The sequence below is a fragment of the Acomys russatus genome, chromosome 1, assembly GCF_903995435.1.
Source record: "Acomys russatus chromosome 1, mAcoRus1.1, whole genome shotgun sequence".
In the NCBI taxonomy this organism is placed as follows: domain Eukaryota; kingdom Metazoa; phylum Chordata; class Mammalia; order Rodentia; family Muridae; genus Acomys; species Acomys russatus.
The window spans coordinates 23,114,015-23,131,902 of NC_067137.1; the positions used below are offsets into that span (position 1 = coordinate 23,114,015).

General features: G+C 47.2%; 2 protein-coding genes across 2 annotated transcripts in view; both read right to left on the reverse strand.

The window, feature by feature from the left end:
- Positions 1-3,851: 3,851 nt before the first annotated feature.
- Positions 3,852-6,605, reverse strand: Ccdc121 (coiled-coil domain containing 121). The gene is made up of 3 exons (XM_051154556.1): positions 6,542-6,605; positions 5,696-6,008; positions 3,852-4,922 (listed from the first exon to the last, which is right to left on the reverse strand). The coding sequence occupies exons 1-3, from the start codon at positions 6,603-6,605 to the stop codon at positions 3,983-3,985; spliced, it is 1,317 nt and encodes a 438-aa protein (XP_051010513.1). The 3' UTR covers positions 3,852-3,982.
- Positions 6,606-7,664: 1,059 nt separating this feature from the next.
- Positions 7,665-17,888, reverse strand: part of Znf512 (zinc finger protein 512) — a 34,537-nt gene continuing 24,313 nt past the window's right edge. Inside the window, exons 10-14 of the mRNA XM_051171777.1 lie at positions 17,076-17,264; positions 14,599-14,700; positions 13,333-13,395; positions 11,908-12,006; positions 7,665-9,547 (exon numbers count right to left, since the gene is read on the reverse strand). Of these exons, the coding sequence (XP_051027734.1) occupies positions 9,218-9,547; positions 11,908-12,006; positions 13,333-13,395; positions 14,599-14,700; positions 17,076-17,264 (783 nt within the window). The 3' untranslated portion in view covers positions 7,665-9,217. The remainder of the gene's footprint in view (positions 9,548-11,907; positions 12,007-13,332; positions 13,396-14,598; positions 14,701-17,075; positions 17,265-17,888) is intronic.

The following is a 17,888-nucleotide window of genomic DNA, read 5'->3' on the forward strand; positions in this document are numbered from 1 at the left end:
TTATTTTACGAAGAAAAAAAAATTTTTTTAAGGTCATCATGTTCTAGAAAATATTAGGTAAAAATTAGGGTAACACTCGAAAGATAGCATGAATATTGTCCTTTAAATAAGCGAGGAAGAAACTGTTCAGGCAGTCATCACCGAGTGCAAAGGGGATGAGAGAAAAAGGGTGTTTGTGGTCTAAGTGTGCCAGAGCAGTCAATAGTGAAGGGTATGGGTAGAGACATAGAGGATGAGTCTCCAGAGGGAAAGAAAGAGCACTGTGTGACAGGGACTGTGAGCTAAAATGTTTTATTTGCCCACCTCTGTGGCCATTTGTCCAAGGGAAGAAGAAAAGACTAGATGGTAAAAGAAAACCAAAGGCCCAAGTGAACCAGAAGTAAAACTCCTAAAAAGTCCCCTTTAAGAGGGAGGTAAAGGACTAGGGCTGTAGAGAAGAGGTGGCCCTGGGTTTTGTTGACATTCCTGCGGGGCGAATAAAACTTTGTTTTTGTTTTTTCAAGACAGGCGGCACGGTCTGGCTTGTGTTACTTTCTAGTGGTGATACAGGGGACTTTATTTGAAAATTATTTTTCTGGCTGTACACATACCATTCAATTAGTTTAACTGTGATGGCATTTAAATTTGGAGTCTTTTTAATTACAGATTGTATGTGAGTGTGCATGTATGCCGCAGTTTGTGTATAAGTTAGAGCACAACTTGTGGAGGTCGGCACTCTCCACCATGAGGGTCCCAGGGATGGAACTCAAGTTGGCAGGCTTGGCTGCAAGCACCTTTACTCACTGACCCATTCCTGGCTGTGGCATCAGCAATACGGCAAGCTGAAGCTTTGTATGGGGAGATTTCTGATGCCTGTTGATCTCCTCCCTAATTCCTACCGTCTCAGGGTAAATGACTATTATTCATACTCCAAGCCCATGGAAAACCCCACTCATTGTGATGGAAGTAAAAGCAGGCACTTGCCCCCCCCCCCATTGGGTAGGAGGAGGAGCTTGAATCTGGGAATTATTTGCTTTAAGTCCTTTTATATAACCCCTGTACTCCCAGCACTCAAAATGCTGAGTCAGTAAGACAGCCAAATTCAAGTCCAGTCTGAAAAACAAAAGATGACAAGAGATTGAAGTAAGTCCCATACACAGTTGCGTCCATGGCAGATTAGTCCCCAAGGCCTGCTGGTCAGAACGAGCAGCTTGAAGTAGATGTTTGTGGTGCCTAAAACGTGTCCTGCCTGCCTCCTGCCTTTTTGGGACTCCTCTCTCTTTTCCTCCTCAAGGAAAGTGATCTGAGGATGCATTGTCCTAACCATACTGTTTAGTTTTCTAAATATTCAATAGAATACTACCAGACAGAAGACAGCATTGGATATGTATAGTGTAAGGACCAAACTCCATTTTGAAAAAGAAACTCCATTTTGTGTTAAACCTAGCCAAGGGCTGAACCCATATTCCAAAAAAACCACAAACTAAACAGAAAAAGATCCCAGCAACACAATCAGCTCACCTTGGGAAAGTCCAGATATACTCTCTGCTAGTCAAGCTGACCAGCAGATGGTCTGGCACATAGCAACAACCAATTAGGGGAAGCCAGCCCAAAGTTCCTAATATCCCGATGATTGCTTTAACCAATCTTTTCTATAGGCCAACTTGCCCATATACCTATTACCCAAACATGAAACGTCAAGGCTTATAACTCCCTGCTTGCAACTTTTCTGCCTGTCATCCAATCATATACTGTAAAACGTATTTCTTTGTCTAAAACCTATAAAAATCTCTCTTGAGACTCACGGCCACTTCCCTGCATCTGCTGTGTCAGTGCATAGGAGATGTGTCCTGGGTTTGAACCTGCAATAAACACTTCCTTGCTATTGGATTTGGACTTGGCTCTTGGGTGGTCTGTTCAGGGAGTCTCTCAAATTTTGGGCATAACATACGGTGTGTTGGCTGGGAACCCTCACAACCCGCAAGACCTCTGACCCAATGGGAGTCTAAGCCGGAGGCAAGTGTTATATGTATTGTTTGTTGTTTGTCTAGCTCGAAGTCTTACTTTCACTTTGTGGTCTGGAGACAGTTGTGTACCACTAGTGATCAAGTCAGCTGAGCGGGCACACCAGAGGGCCGAGATCGCAGGAGTCTGGAAGATGCTCCAGATTCTCAGGGTGGGGACAGAGTGCCCCTATGTGAAGAACCTAAGGAGGTTCATGTGCAGGGACAAAGCACGTCGCTCCTGCAGCACGGCATGGGGCGGGTGTCCCACTTTTCAGTTTTGCTTCCAATTGGAGCTTGGGTGCACAGTTTCTGTTACTCTTTGTCTGATGTTTATGTCTTTCCGTTGCTTTTTATTTGACTGAGACTTGGACGGACGATGGGACAGACTGCCTCTACCCATCTATATTTAATGACAGACTGTGACAACCCCCTTTTTCCTCATGATGACAATTTTAAGAAAATTTGTTTTATGTTTTATATTCTGGGGGTGGGGAAGGGCCTCACAACCATCTATAATGAAATCTGGTGCCCTCTTCTGGTGTGCAGGCACCCATGTGGGCAGAATACTGTACAAATAAATAGATTTTAAAAAATAAATAAATAAATCACCAGGTGTGGTGGAACATGCCTTTAATCCCAGCACTTGGGAGACAGAAGCAGGTGGATCACCATGAGTTCGAGGCCAGCCTGGTCTACAAAGCAAGTCCAGGACAGCCAAAGCTATCTCCAGAAACAAACAAAAATTGTAGCTTCTTATAAAGTTTATAGCAGCTGTGTACAGTGGCTCATGCCTGTAACTGCAGCAGTCAGAACACTGACTCAGGTGGATTTGCCATGAGGTCAAGGCCACATAATGGCTACATAACGAATTCCAGGACAGTCTCGGCTATCAAATGAGACCTTATCTTTAAAAAAAAAAAAAAAAAGCTTGTGGTGGTGGTACATGCTTTTAGTCCCAGCACTGGGGTAGAGGCAGGCAGGTTTTTTGTGAGCTCAAGACGAGCCTGGTCTACAGTTTGTTCCAGCACAGCCAAGGATACAGAAAGAAACGCTGTCCCGAAAAACCAAAAAATTAAAAAAAATAAAGTTTGCAACAGAAAGAATCTTTCCCACCTCCTCCGTAGAGGCAATATATTTTCCTCACTGCACACCTCCTCTTAATTTTTTCTCACCCTTACTCATTTCTTCTGTTTTGGAGCAAACGGTTCCACTGGGGAAGCCAAAAGCATTATTTTCACTTGTCTCCTTGGCTTTTGCCTCTCTGTGGCTCTTAGCAACTCCACCTGCCCCTCCTTTTACCCAAATCCTCTGATCAGTCACCAGCCATACTTGTTTAAAATACAATTTCACATTTAGTATGTGGGTGCACATGCATGCTTATGGGCGTGTGTGCCAAGGTGCCCGTGTGGAGGTGAGAGGACCACTTGAAGGACTCTGTTCTTTCCTCTATGATGGCTTTTGGGGACCAGACTCAGGTCATCAGGCTTGGCTGCAAACACCTTTACCATGCAAGCCATCTCGCTGGCAATGCACAGTTTGTTTTAAATGACTCACCTCACTCTAATTGTAAGGCCTTTGGATTCAGTACTCGTCTCTTCCTGGGACGTTCCTCTCCCCAGCGTCTCAGGAGGCTTTGGTACTCAGGCCTAGCTTCTTGTTACTAAGCTCACTTTCGCTTTCTCCACAAATGAGTTTGCTTACTGAGGAAGTTGTCTTTCTAGTATTACAACAGACTGAGGTAGAGTAGTGATTTTATTGCTCTCTGAATCCTAGCTTATGACAATAATCCCATGTCGTCCAGCGGTCCTCCAGGGCAACACGTAAGGATCACGACAAGTCTCAAAGTGACTTTACAAGCTGGCCCAGTGTCACCGGCATTCAAGAGCCTCCCTGGTAGAGCAAGACAGTGTAGGGGCCTAGTAGTTCTGATTCTTATTTCTCTGGCTAATAAATAAATTACATTGGCTTTATTCTGGGTTTGATGCATGAAGGATGGTTCAGGGTAGCCTTGGGACACGCTTTCCTTTGGGGCAAGGGTTGCAATCCTGACTCCTCCCACTGTTTGCCAGAAGGTGTCCTCTCCCCCTGGCTAAGGCGTCTTGGTACCACCGTTCCTCCCTCAGATGCTCCTTCCTTTTCTCTAGCTGCCGCTTTGCAGACTCTAACTTGTGGTATTCCTGGACCAGCGTCACCAGTTCCTCCTGTAACTCCTGGTCCTCTCTGCTGACACTATCACAAAATTCTGAATTCACCTTCTTGGCTGTGGACTCCAAGGCCTGGACCTTGTACTTAACCTCCCTGGTGCTAGAGTCTCCCGCCGCCTGCAGCAGGGTTAGCTCCTGCAGCTGTCTGACTAGCTGTGTCTTCCCTTGCAGGAACTGCACGTGTGCCTGGTAGTCCTTCTTGGCTGTCTCAGCTTTAATGGTCTCCAGCTCCTGCTGTAATGTCTGCATCCTCGTCTCCTGCTTTTTCCTCACCACAGAGATGTGCTCCATCGACTGGACCTGCTGCCTCAGCTGGTACTGCCTGATCATCCCCTGAAAGAGCTGGGCTTGAAGGTCTGCCTTCTGCTGGGCGAGCCTCGATGCCAGTTCTCGTTTCCTGTGACGTATCTTCTCGCACTTCTGGAAATACTCATCCCACAGGGCCTCGTGCTTCTTTTTACACAGGTCATTTTGTTTCCTTAGGAATCTCAGGAAGCGGCTATTCTCAGTCTCCAGATAGAGAAGCTCCTGCTGTAGCAGCCTGTGGTCGTGCAGCAGGTGCTCCTCCTGGAGCCGCGCCTCCTCTATATTCTGGCTCAGCTTCTCCAGTGCCTCAGTTGTCCTTCTTATGACCTTATTCTCCAATTTTGTTAGCCTCTCCGGCTTGAAAATTTCAGTTAGCGTAGTAAGATACTTTGATGGTTGGGGAAAACCTTTGGGACTCTTGGCAAGCCTGGAGGGAGAACAAAGGAAATAAACCTTCAGCAGGTCCTTAGGCACAATTGAGAAAACAGTAACTGGAAACTAATACAGACCGTTGTCTTACGTTCTTACAACAGACGAAACTTTGGCTCCCCGTCATGCTCAGACAGCACCTGTGCTAGTTAGAATTTTGTCAGTTTGACACATTCAAGAGTTATTTGGCTGGAGGAACCGAGTTAAGAAAATGACTCCATCAGATTGTCTGTAGAAGTCTATAGGGCATGGTTTTGTTGTTGTTTTAAGTAAAGATTGATGTGGGAGCCGGGCGGTGGTGGCACACGCCTTGAATCCAGCACTTGGGAGGCAGAGGCCAGCCTGGTCTACAAAGTGAGTCCAGATTGCCAAGACTACACAGAGATCCACTTGCCTCTGCCTCCTGAGTGCTGGGATTAAAGGCATGCGCCACCCCACCCAGCCTCGTTATGGTGTTTTAACAGAGCAAAACAAACTGTAATCAAAGCAGGGTTTGTCACTAAACACATGCTAAATGATTAGGCTATGCTGACTGGTAGGCCAGTAAACATCTGGGATCTACCTATTTCCATGCCCTGATCCTAATCTTAGGGGTTACAGGTATATGCTGCCCAGCTTTATAAGTGGGTATTGGTGATCTCAAATCAGGTCCTCGTGGCACGTGGCAGTCACTTGAGCCACTGAGCTGTCTCCCAGGCCCTCCCTCTTACATCATTGCTGCTAAGTTTAGACAGCTTTCCACTCACATCAATCTTCCTCCTCAGTGCCTACCTGGTTTCAGAATTCAGGTGTTTATTAGGGTGAATTTTGGGCTCACTGAGGGTCTTTGCCAAAGAACTGGTACCAGGTGTCTGCCTTTGGGAAACACAATTTTCACGAGGCGCCCTTGTTTTGGGTTCAACACTGTGAGACTTTGTACAGCTAGAGCTGTCATCACTTGAGTCCTTAGTTTCAACTACCAAATCAGTCCTTGAAAATTGACTGGATTTGTCCCCAGACCTGGGTCTTCTGTCTTTTAAGATGCAGTTACCCTGCTCTTGGGACTCCATCTCCTCTCTTATGACTGAGGAGTAGGGCCTTGCCCCTCACACATCTTACTTCCACTCCCACCGATGCTCTTTCAGGCACCCTACACACCCTCTCAGTTGTCCAACCCTCCCATTTCTCAGGTGCTATCACATTAGCCCCAACAAGGTGAAACCCACAGAAGCCTCCCTGGCCTACCACTGTACCCTCTTCTTCAGCTTGGGGTCAAATGTTCCCTGTACAGTGATCTCATGGGATGTCACAGAAGTCTCTCTAGTGATTTGGTGTCTCTATGGTGAAGGGCTGGACTGCAACTTCCACTGAATCTGAGACCTCTGGGACCCCACAGCACTGTGTGTCTGTTGGTATTGGGAATGTCAAGAGTCCAGAAGAACCACTTTGAGATGTGGTACAGGCCTGTTGAGAGATTGCCTGTCTCAGGAGGAAGGGCAGAGCTGAGGGGAGGAAGGTCTCTGGGGTGGTGGAGAGTCCTCGTGGCTGCCTTCTTGGCAACTTGACTACCGACCACTGCAGTTCCTTTCTCTGGGGCAACTGGGATCCTAGCTTGGGTCAGAGCTGTCTTCCACCTACCCCCAATGCAGTTTGGGCAACTGTCTATGTTGTGCATTGTCTTGAAGATGAAATGGACAGACATCTTCTTAAAAGCCAGGGCAGAAGAGGAACCCTGGCCTTGAATACAGAGAAAGCTGCCAGGTTAGCACTGAAGACTCTCCAAAGCAGGGCCTATGTTCTGGTTATGAACAAAGGTGGGCATTGATGGTGCATGCCTTTAATCCCAGCACTCAGGAGGTGGAGGCAGGTGGCTCTCTGTGAGTACGAGGCCAGCCTGGTCTAGTCAGGACAGCTAGGGCTACACAAAGAAACCCAGTCTTGGGAAAAAAAATAGTAAATGTGAAGAAACACCTGTACTCAAACAGCAGGTAAGACGACTAGGTTAGGGAGGTGCTGTTTGGTGGGTAATCAAGCTGGTTTTGGAGCTGAGAGTTGAATGTTGAGCATAGGTGTAACATGTGCAGGAGTGGATATTCAGGTAGAAGGAAGTAGTGCACAGTCCACAGGTGTGGTCAGGAAAGGGATGGGAGCTGAGGACTGATTGCAGGGTCTCACCCATCTAGTTATAATTCCACCATAATTATGCCTCTCACCCCATTTTCTCTATCGTTCACCTGTCCTGTTTTTGTCTCTTCTTCTCATTCACTTTAAAAATATTTAGCTTTATTGATGTGTTTATGTGTAGACCTGTTTGACACTTTTATGCTTTGCCTTGCCTGTGGAGACCATAAAAGGGTGTAGGAACCACTGTACACACACACACACACACACACACACACACACACACACACACACACACACACACAACCAGTTCACACTGCTCAACATCCTCTATGTACCAAATACTGTCATCCTTCATTGTATTATTCGAATGATTTTAAAAACTGAATGATGTGACTAAGACAACCTATACAAGTCTTGTTGACTCCTGGCCTTGTAAAGGAAAAAGGCCTACTGCGAAAGACCCACAGGAGACAGGCCATGTCCTCCGCACCAGCTCCCTTTGGCTGCCGTCATTGTGACCAGCAGGTTTCAGGAGCCAAGGACTTACTGAAATGACTTGGAACTGCGAAGCCCCCACCCAGTTCGTAGCCATCTTCTGAGTCCCGTGTGGTGTCAGCAGCAGCAAAGAGAACTAGACATTCCTAAGTGAGTAATTTTATTTGCCATCGCCAAACATTCTCCAAGTCCCTGCCACCAGAACTTAACACGGCTTCTTATGTATCTTCCACAACCCTCCCTGCTGCGGGAGCTGTGACGGTGTATGTAAGCAGGAATAAAAAACAGCACAAACATCATTTTCGGCTTGCTTCAAAACGACCCCTTCTAGTAGTGCCCAATTCAAATTTTAATGCCCCGTTATTGAAAAGTGGTCTTCACAAAGCACACATGATAAAGCTATTTAAAGGAGCACAGAGAACAGAGACTTCAAGGGCGGCAAATGGCCTTTCCGAGTTTGAAAAGGTAGTGTTTGTCCCTATCAAGGTCAACTTTGTAAGCGGCATATGCCATACAACAGGTGGGGATATAGAAGAACAATATTTACATAAAAGAAGGAAGAGAAACCAGAAACACGACAACAAGGCTACTTACTCTAACTCATGTCCTAAAGATATCCACCCTCACAGGAAGAGCCCACTGACCAGCACCAGACAAGCATGAGGTACAGAGACCACTCTACATGGTGTCAGAATCACACACTATAAAGCAGATAGAACTCCATACACAAACAGTAGGACAGTATTCTCAGAACATTCAGACAGGTGAGCTAATGCCATGGAGGAGGACTTGAGTGGGTGTGGCCTGACACATGAGGTAAGTGCAGGGGAGGGGAGAGTGCACCTTGCTTTGCAACCTCAGTGGCATTTCCAAGGGTCAGGGCACAGAGTCAACACAGCGGGGGACTGAGTTGTTTCTCAATCCTTAAAATCAAGGAGGCAAAATCAAGTTCCCGGGGTAGTGACTGTGGCAACCTAGGAAGGGGACAGTGCTTCCTGCCATTGCCTTGCTCTTCCTCTCAGCTTAGTGTTTGGGATGCAGACTTCCCTGGCTGTGCTCTCAGGCCTGTGGTGCAGTCAGCCCTGCTCTGAGAGCAAGCGTAGTGAGCTCCTAGCTTTTTCATGCTAAATCGTTTTCTTCTCAACAGCCAAACCAAATTATACACAAGCAGGCTCCATCGGTTCTGCTTCCCGGGGCTCAGGGCTACACTGGAACAAAAGCAGCACTTCTCCTTTCTAGTCCTCTTACGTCACAAGCACAGAAGGATTAAAACCTGTCACTGCCTTTCAGAAAACTTAATTTGGAACTGCTCTGTAAGCTAGATGATGGAGCAGCCACTAAATCAACCGAGATTCCAAGGACAGTAGTAACCCAGACAGGAAAGAACAAAGAAAACCAGCTAAAGGTTCCTTCCTTAAACTTGCACAGGGCCGGGGGCCAGAAGCTCCGTCCCCAGGGCAGCTCTTTGGGCAACAGAAAAAGCAAGAAGACTCCATGGGAAGATGAACCTGGCAGGGCGGAGCAGGTGAAAGTCAACTAGTCTGGAAGACAGTGAAATGTGCACAGAGCTGAAAGCCACAACCTGACAGCAAGAGCTGAAAGCATCTTCACTCAGCCCCATGACTCAGGCGTCCCCTCACAGGTCCCCATGACAACTGCATCACCCCCACTCTCCTGGGAGCACGGAGTGGCTGCCTACTTCCTCCCTCGTTTGTGAGTGGTCTTGGTGGGCTCTGCTTTCTGGGACTGTGCTGGCAGTGGCTCCGGCTCTGGCTCTGATCCTTTACATAACGTGGACAGCACCAGTCCCTCGTTGCTGTCCTGTGCCTTCCCTGCCCTGGGCTCTGGCTGGCTCTCCAGAGGCTCTGTGTGCGGCGGCTGCTGCTGCTGCTGCTGCTGCCTTCTCAGGGACCGGCGGCTCCCGTGCTGCCGCTGCCGCTGCTTCTCCTCTTCCTGCTGCTGCTGCTTTATCTTCATCAGCTTCTCAAAGCTTTTGGTGGTTGTCGGGTTTACAACAAACCAATCCTGAAGGGCAAAGCAGACCCCGGGGGCCATTTACAAACACCATGAAGGCCAAATGAAGGGCAAGCAGGACTGGAGACAGGGGAGTGTTAGGTCTGGCTTAGGGATGAGGGGACATGTGGAGCTTAGAGCTCCACTCTGGAAAATGCGGTATGCATCTGTTTTCATGAGTGAGTGCTGGGTAGTGCACGGCCCAGACACAGGTGTGGTGGTGCATTCCTGGGATCTTAGCACCTACCAGCCAGAGGCAGCATCATTCTCAGAGATGCAGCTGGTCCGAGGGCAGCCTGGGCTGCCTTAAAAACCTTGTCTCAAAAACCCAAACCCTGGGCTGGAGAGACAGCTCAGCCATTAAGAGCAGCAGTTTGTGCTCTTCCAGAGGCTGCAGGTTCTATTCCCAGCACTACCACTGGGCATCCCACAACCACCTGTAACTATGCTGCAGGGGATGGCATGTGCATGCAGCAGTACAAGGTGGGACACACATATACATGTAGGCACATGTATTTTACACAGTAAAAAAGAAAAGAAAAAAGAAACGAAAAAGAGGTTGTGATCATAAAGTGTATTTACTCAGCATCCTGTCCATGTGACGGTGGCACTGACTCACAGAGGTGCTCACTTCATCACAACACAGTGACAGGAGCATGAATTTCCAACCAGACTCTCTGAGTGCAATTCTCTTTCCCCCTGGCTTCCTGAAAGTCACTTATCTCTTTGAGTTTCCTTTTAGAAAATTATGGAGTTGGCTGGGCGTGGTGGCGCACACCTTTAATCCCAGCACTCTGGAGGCAGAGGCAGATGGATCACTGTGAGTTCAAGGCCAGCCTGGTCTACAAAGGGAGTCCAGGACAGCCAAAGCTACAGAGAGAAATGCTGTCTTGGAAAAAAAAAAAGAGAGGGAGAGAGAGGGGGGGTGGGGGAGAGAGAGAGAAATAAATTATGAGGTAAAGGGAATGTATTACAAAGCATTCTTTTGGAAAAGCAAAAGCCTGACTCTAACTGTGTAATCCAATCAGTCTCCCAAGTTGGAATATCAGCTCATAGGAAACAGCTAGGATAGAGGAGCATGACCATAGGACGAAGCAGCAAAGCCCAAGTGTGCATAAATATATGTGATGAGTTTTCCAAAAAAAATTAATGGAAACAAATAAGCAAAGTGAAGTCTCCCGACTACCTGATGGAGGGTGACAGAACTGGCCACCTACGCTCCATGGGCTCTTGGAAGCGGGGAAATCCCACATTGACACGCCTTCAGTGAGAACACACACAGCCATGTAGCAGAGCACGTCAAATAGCTTGCTACAATCTATTTCTCTTTTCAGACAGGGCCTGATGGAGTCAAGGTTGGCCTTGACTTCACTGTGTAGCCGATTCTGAAATTCTGCCTCCACCTCCTGAGTCCAGGGTTACAGGTACACACCAGTATCTTATTACTAGATTTATCAACATAGTAAAAGCAACATTCCAAAATATTGGGCTAAATAACTGATTCTGCATGTTGCCACTCTGTTGTTTTTCCTTTCCACTTGCTTTGTGGTATAGTTTGTGTAGCTTAGGTGAGCTCAAAACTTGTGATGCTCTTGCCTTGGCATGTCCAGGGGTTGGGGTTATAGGTGTGCACCACCACACCCAGCTCACACTTTTACACACTTAAAACATTTATACCCATAATGATAGCACAGTGACCCCAAACTCCTGATCAATCTGCCTCTACCTTCCAAGCACTAGAATAACAGGCATTTGCAACCAGGCCAAGTGTAACTTAAGACAAGCTTCCTGGTTCTGCCTTGTTTTATGCAATAATATAAGCAGCATTAGAAACTAGCTGTTGGGGGCTGGAGAGATGACTCAGTGGTTAGGAGCACAGGCTGCTCTTGCAGAGGACCCAGCATATACTCGATGGCTCACAACCATCTGAAATTATAGTTCCAGGGGAGCTTCTGCCCTCCTCTGGCCACCAGGACACCAGGCACCCACATGGAACAGACATACATACATTCAGGAAAAACATTCATCTAAAATAAAATAAAAATACAAGACTATTGGAAGACATCAAAACACCTGAATGTTTATCAGAAGAAAATGCTATAAGACAAGATCAAACATGTAAGTTCTATCTGGTTCCCAAATGTTTCATTTAATCCCAGTTAAGAGCTGCCCAACCATAGTTAGCTCGAATATCTTCATTAAAAAAAATACATTTATACTCATCTAATTTCAGAGAGCATTTTCAACTCTGACAAGTTCTCAACATAGTTCTTTGCCAGTCCTAGTACATGAAGCCAAGGCAAGGGCCACTCCCTACAGCTAGAAGACGGGTGTACAGGGTGACAGACACGAGGGGAAGGCGGAGAGCATACCTCGGCATGGACAGAGTTGATGTGGTACTTGACACCACTCTCTGACACAAATTCTTTCTCACACAGAAGACACTTGTATTTTCCACCCACAAAGGTACCCTGGTTCAAAGACAGAAAGAAAAGAGAACTATGGGTAAATTCAGGAAAACATACCTGGGCCTGTGATTGTGAGAAATGAAATGGGGCAAGTCTACTTAATCAGAAATCATGGGAAATGGTTCAAAATGGCAATATATCTTACAAAACCCAGCTAAGACAAACCCAACCACTGCACAGCTGTCCTGAGGCCACTGTGAACCAACACCCACAGCACTGTGACACACCTGTCCTGAGGCCACTGTGAACCAACACCCACAGCACTGTGACACAACCCAGCATTCTATTTCCACTATGTTCTAACCTCCTCCACTTCCTTTCACCTCACTTCTGGCTTTTCTCAATTCCTCCCCACAAATAATCAAGCGCCCCAGGCTCACTCGAGGCGCCATGATACAGCCCTTCCCACTGTGAACCACGGTGGCAAACAGTGCCTTGGAAATCCAGAGTTAGAAGGATCCCATTGGTAATAGCTAGCTGAAGGACTCAGAAACCAGATCAAGGTGACCCTCTCCTGAGCACTGACTGCTACACAGATCTGGCGGAGATGTCTACAGGGCCCTTGGTGCCTTGAACTGAGATTTCCCTCTCCCCTCCTGAAGCTGTAGGTGCTCATTTTATGTGAGGAGAAATTTCTGAATGGGCCCGGAAAGTGGCAGCATTTCCATGGCTTGTGGACTGCAAGGTCAACATGGAAAAGATTCCAAGAGGAGACTGGGTTTTAGCCCGACACCCTGTCCTGTCCTCTATCCCTTGAGTCCAGTAGAGGCAAGTCCAGATGGGTTTGGAGGATTTTCACCAATTCAAGCAATTTTTTTAATGATTTATTTATTTTTATTGCATGTATATTGGTATTCTGCCTGCTTGTATATGTGTGTGATAGTGTCAGATCCCCTGGAACTAGAGTCACAGACTCTAATGTGAGCTACCATATGGGTGCTGATAATTGAACCCAGATCCTTAGGAAGAGCAGCCAGTGCTCTTAACCACGGAACCAACTCTCCAGACCCCAATTTCTTTTTAGGAAGATTGTGGCAAAATAAAGCAAGGTAGGCCCAGTGTGAGGCTTAGGGCAAAGGAAGCAATCTCTGGCTGGGATTCCAAATTCTTCAAATTCCTTCAACAGGTACTTTGTTGACCTTTCCTGTATCTTAGATGCACCTGCTACCTCACCCACAGGACCAAGAACATCCATGACACTGAGGCAGAAGGCAGCCTCTGAAGATGATGGCCAGCAGGATGGATGGCTGCTCAGCGAGACTGAGCTCTCTTTCACACCAGACAACCGGGGAGGACACATTAAGATAGTAAATTGAAAATGTTACAAACCAATGTACAAGAGCCCAGGTGAGCTTTAAGGCCAGATATACTACTGTAGAGAGCCTCACAATCCTGGAAAAGAGAAGCAACAGGTGAGCACTGGACCACACAGAAACCTTCTCTTAGAATTAATCATTTGCAGCTGAGCATGGTGGCGCACACCTTTAATCACCACTGACCAAGGCAATTTATAAAAGGAAGCATCTAACTGGGCATTGCCTACAGCTTCAGAGGCCATAACTATGATGCTGGAAGTATGACAGCAGGCAGGCATGGCGCTGGAGCAGTAGCTGAGAGCTCACATTAGCCACATTGGAAGCAGGGCCAGAGCTAACTGGGGATGGCATGGCATGAGACCTCCAGGCCTGCCTGCGCTTAGGGACAACCTCCTCCAACAAGGCCACAGCATCCTCTGATCCTTCCCAAGCACCATTCAGATACATGAGCCCATGGGGAGATTCTCATTCAAACCACCTCAGCTCCCACAGGAACACTTGGTACCCACCTGGGGGCACTGTTTGTAGAGAGAGTGTGGAACCTCTCGAAAGTGGAGCCTTACTGAGGGTACCCACCTGGGGGCACTGTTTGGAGAGAGAGTGTGGAACCTCTCGAAAGTGGAGCCTTACTGAGAGTGGGAGCTATGCATTTACAGTAGTTTCACTCAACTTCCGGTTTGCGCTCTGTCTCGAGCTTGCTGTTGCAGATGTGAACTCTCAGCCTTCTCTTCCTGCCACCACACCCACCACCTGCTGCTATCCTTCCCCACCATGATGGACTCTTGGCCCATTACAACTATGAGCCTAAATAAACCCTTCCTTCTGTACTCGCCTTCGGTCATGGTGTCACAGCAACAGAAAGGTAACTAATACACCTCTGATGCCTTTGACTAACAAGCTGCTATCGACGGCTGCTGTATAAATTGAGACCTTGAAAGACCCACATCTTTACTTTTGTGTCACAATTAGTCATGTATATTCCCTACTGGCAACCCAGCTATCCTGCAGAGAGACCATATGGAGAGCCACACGCCCAGCTGAGACATTCCAGTCCCATGTGAGGTCCGGTTCATTTCCCCCATGAGTGACCTCAAATGATGCTGCACATAGCATCAGGGCTGTCCTGCCGAGCCTCACAGAATTATGGAGGTACCCAGGTCTGAGCAAAGTTAAATAACTGCTGCACGCCCACACTGCAGTTCAAGCGCTTTGTCTTGAAGCAATCATGACAGCAGACTCTCAGGAGCATTTACTGACATGTTGAAAAAGCAAGCATCACCTGGTTAGGACACTGGACGCGATGGTACTTCTTGATATCCATCTTCCACTTGTGCAGCACTTCCTGGCTAAATGTGGGTAGCCCAGGGCGAGTATACTTTAACTAGAAGACAAGAAACATCAGATTGCAAGAAAGCAACTCCCAAGCAGAACATCCTCAAAGCTGCGGAGCCACTTTTTAAAAAAAGGGAGAACACATGGTGGCACATGCCTTTAATCCCAGTATTCAGGTGGCAGAGGCAGGCAGACCTCTGTGGGTTCTAGGCCAGCTTGGTCTACAAAGGGAATTCCAGAACAGTCAGGACTACATGGAGAAACCCTGACTTCAAAAAAAAAGAGGGGGGGCGGGTATTGTTTTCTCTCCATCACACATACTGGTGTGTGCTAGTGTGTGGGTTTGTTACTGTGAGCACAGGTACTTGCAGGAGCCAGAGGAGCATTTCAGATCCTCTGGAGCTATAGGTTGCTGTGAGCTGCTAAATGTGGGTTCTGGGAACAAAACTGCGGTCTTCTGCAAGAGCAGCAAGTGCTCTTAACAAGAGAGCTATTATTTCTCTAGCCCCTCACAGATGATGTTGGTGCAGGATATTTGATCACACTGTGAACCTCGAGAGTGTGTTCTGGGAAAACCTGTTTCTGGTTGTGTGTGGCTCAGCCCTAGTACACACCTTTAACCCAAGAGCCTTCTGTAAACAAAACTAAATAAAGCCAACCATGGATCAGGAAGTGGAGAAAGCAACCAGTTGACATAGGAAAACACAGGAAATGGGGACACTGAGCTGAAGGGTACTTAAGACAGCGTGGAGAAGAAGGGCTTCTCCTTCTAGGATGTGAGTAGGAAGGTCAGTTGGTGCTTTCTCTGCCTCTCTGAGCTAGCAGGTTTTTCTTTCCTTTTGGTTTTTCAAGACAGGGTTTCTCTGTGTAGCCCTGGCTGTCATAGAACTCTCCCACAGAGATCCTGCCTCTGCCCCTGCGTGCTAGGGTTAAAGGCATGTGCCACCACAGCCAGGCTTATGAGCTGGTAGTTTTGATGAGCTGGGATTAAAGTGGCCACAACACCCAGCAAAAAATATGTTTTTTAGGTTTAGGCACAACAAAAGATTCAGGACTCCATCTGACAGACCTCTGAAAACTCTGATCTGAGTCAACTGGAGCAGAGAGATAGCTACTGATAGCAGTGACTTAAAACATATAGAATAAAACTGAGTACCTAAAAAAGTGAGTGGCTATGCAGAGCATAAGATTCTACATTTGCTCACTTAACCAGCTGCAACTCGTGAAGGCTGAGTGTGGGGCTGGTGAGACAGCTGAGGAACAGCACTTGCCACCATGCCTGACAACCTGCACTGAACCCCAGGACCCACACAGTGGAAGAACAGATTCCTTCACCTTGTCCTCTGACCTCCATATGCAGCCCTCCCCATAAACAAAATGTAATAATTAAAAATATATAAATGCAGCTGGGGGTGGTGGCGCATGCCTTTAATCCCAGCACTCGAGAGGCAGAGGCAGGTGGATGCTATGAGTTCAAGACCAGCCTGGTCTACAAAGTGAGTGCAGGGAAGCCAAGGCTACACAGAGAAACCCTGTCTCAAAAAACCTGAAAAACAAAAATAAATATATATGCAATGTAATTTTCAGATACTATTCTTGTCAGTATTCCCTAAATAATACAGTAAACAACTATTTTGCTTGTTTTGTGGAACAGGGTCTCACTGTGTAGCCAAGGCTGACTTCTACCAGCACCCTTCCCTCCACTGTCTCCCAAGCGCTATGTGCACCACCACACATGGCTCAATAGTTACTTATAACACTTTTACTTTGTATCAGATAAACAATCTAGAAATGATTTAAAGTACACAGGTTCTAGGCAATAACCATACCACTCGGTATGAAGTGTTTTGAGCATCTGTAAGGTGTTTGAGCATTCATAGGAGATCATCATTTGGGAGGCTTTCTACCATTGTTTCCTCATGAACTGTGAGGGAGGACTTTTCTGATACTTTTAATAAAATGACATAAAAGAGACTTCTCTCACAGTACAACTGCAACGGATAACTATAAAAGCCATGAAAGATGAAAGTTTTTCATTAAGTAACACCACGGTACACTTGTTGTAGGGAAGGCTCATCAATGGATGCTGGTGAAATGGGTAGCATGAAGGACAGGAGGTTTTTGGGTAGGCTTGGTCTCTACTCAAGCTGCCCTAATCAAGAGGACCAGCGTAACTGTATCACTGAGTTACCTGAAGACACAACCTTGCCAACTCACCGGGTATCACCATCAGTAACTTTTACTCATCAAAGCAGCACCATATATATACCTTCTGACTGGATGCACCAAGAAGCTCCAGCATTGCCTGGGTGGTATTCCTATAAAAACCATAGATCCTTCAACCGAGGCTCGAGAGAACACCGCACAAATCCATACTGGGAAACAGTCTACAAAGTATTGAGTACCAGTGACCCATGACCATACCTTCCGATCATCTGGTACCAGGTCCTGGAGTACCTTCCTCTTTGGCCATTCCTTGGTCAGCTCAACAGAGGCCAGCTCCTGCAGGTAGTACACAGCTATCTTGGCAGAACGCCGCTGAACTCGACCTCCACCCTTGGCCTCCAGACTCATCTCCTTTAAGCAGTCTGGCTGCCCTGATTCTGGGAAGACCTGCAAAAGAGAGATATGTGAAGACAGGGCTGACAAGTAGCTTCAGTCACATCCAGTGATTAAACATGATGCTCTTAGCAGGACAAAGTCTGTGACACTAACACAGGGACCTAGAGATACTCAGAGTTCCCTGGCCAGCCAGTCCAGCTAACAAAGGCAAGCTCCAGACACGCACTGTAGACCTCTTACTTTAGCATGCACACCTATACGTACATGTGTGCACACACAAACACATTCCGGCATATTCCCCCACCGCACACAAAGGGTAAGGCAGCAGGAGAAGATAGCTCAGCTTATTAAGTTTGATCCCCCTAACCCACGTTAAAAAGGAAGGTGAGATGGTGCACTCCCATAATTGCACCACTAGAGGAGCAGAGACAGGAGGATCTCTGAGCTCTCTGGCTGGCTAGCTGGGGACCAGGGGCATAGCCTCCAGTCTAGATGAGAGCATTCAGGGTCTCCCTACAGGCAACAGCAGAGGGCACAGCAGAGAACTGGGCAACACCCAGAGAGCTCCAGGAAGAGAAGTAGGAAGGCTCCTGGCCTTCTGTCCAGTCAGCGGGTGAAAACATGAGTCTCAAGCTATTATGCTGAGTCAATCACATTGGAAATATAAAAACAAAG

Bases quoted from the DNA above. Each gene is read 5' to 3' on its own strand.
- Ccdc121 (XM_051154556.1), bottom strand. From the start codon at position 6,605: ATGTCTGTCCATTTCATCTTCAAGACAATGCACAACATAGACAGTTGC. The intron at 6,009-6,541 runs GTAGGTGGAAGA...AAGATGTGTGAG, and splicing joins TTGCCCAAACTGCATTGGGG to GGGCAAGGCCCTACTCCTCA. The intron at 4,923-5,695 runs GTAGGCACTGAG...TTCTCCCTCCAG, and splicing joins CACCTGAATTCTGAAACCAG to GCTTGCCAAGAGTCCCAAAG.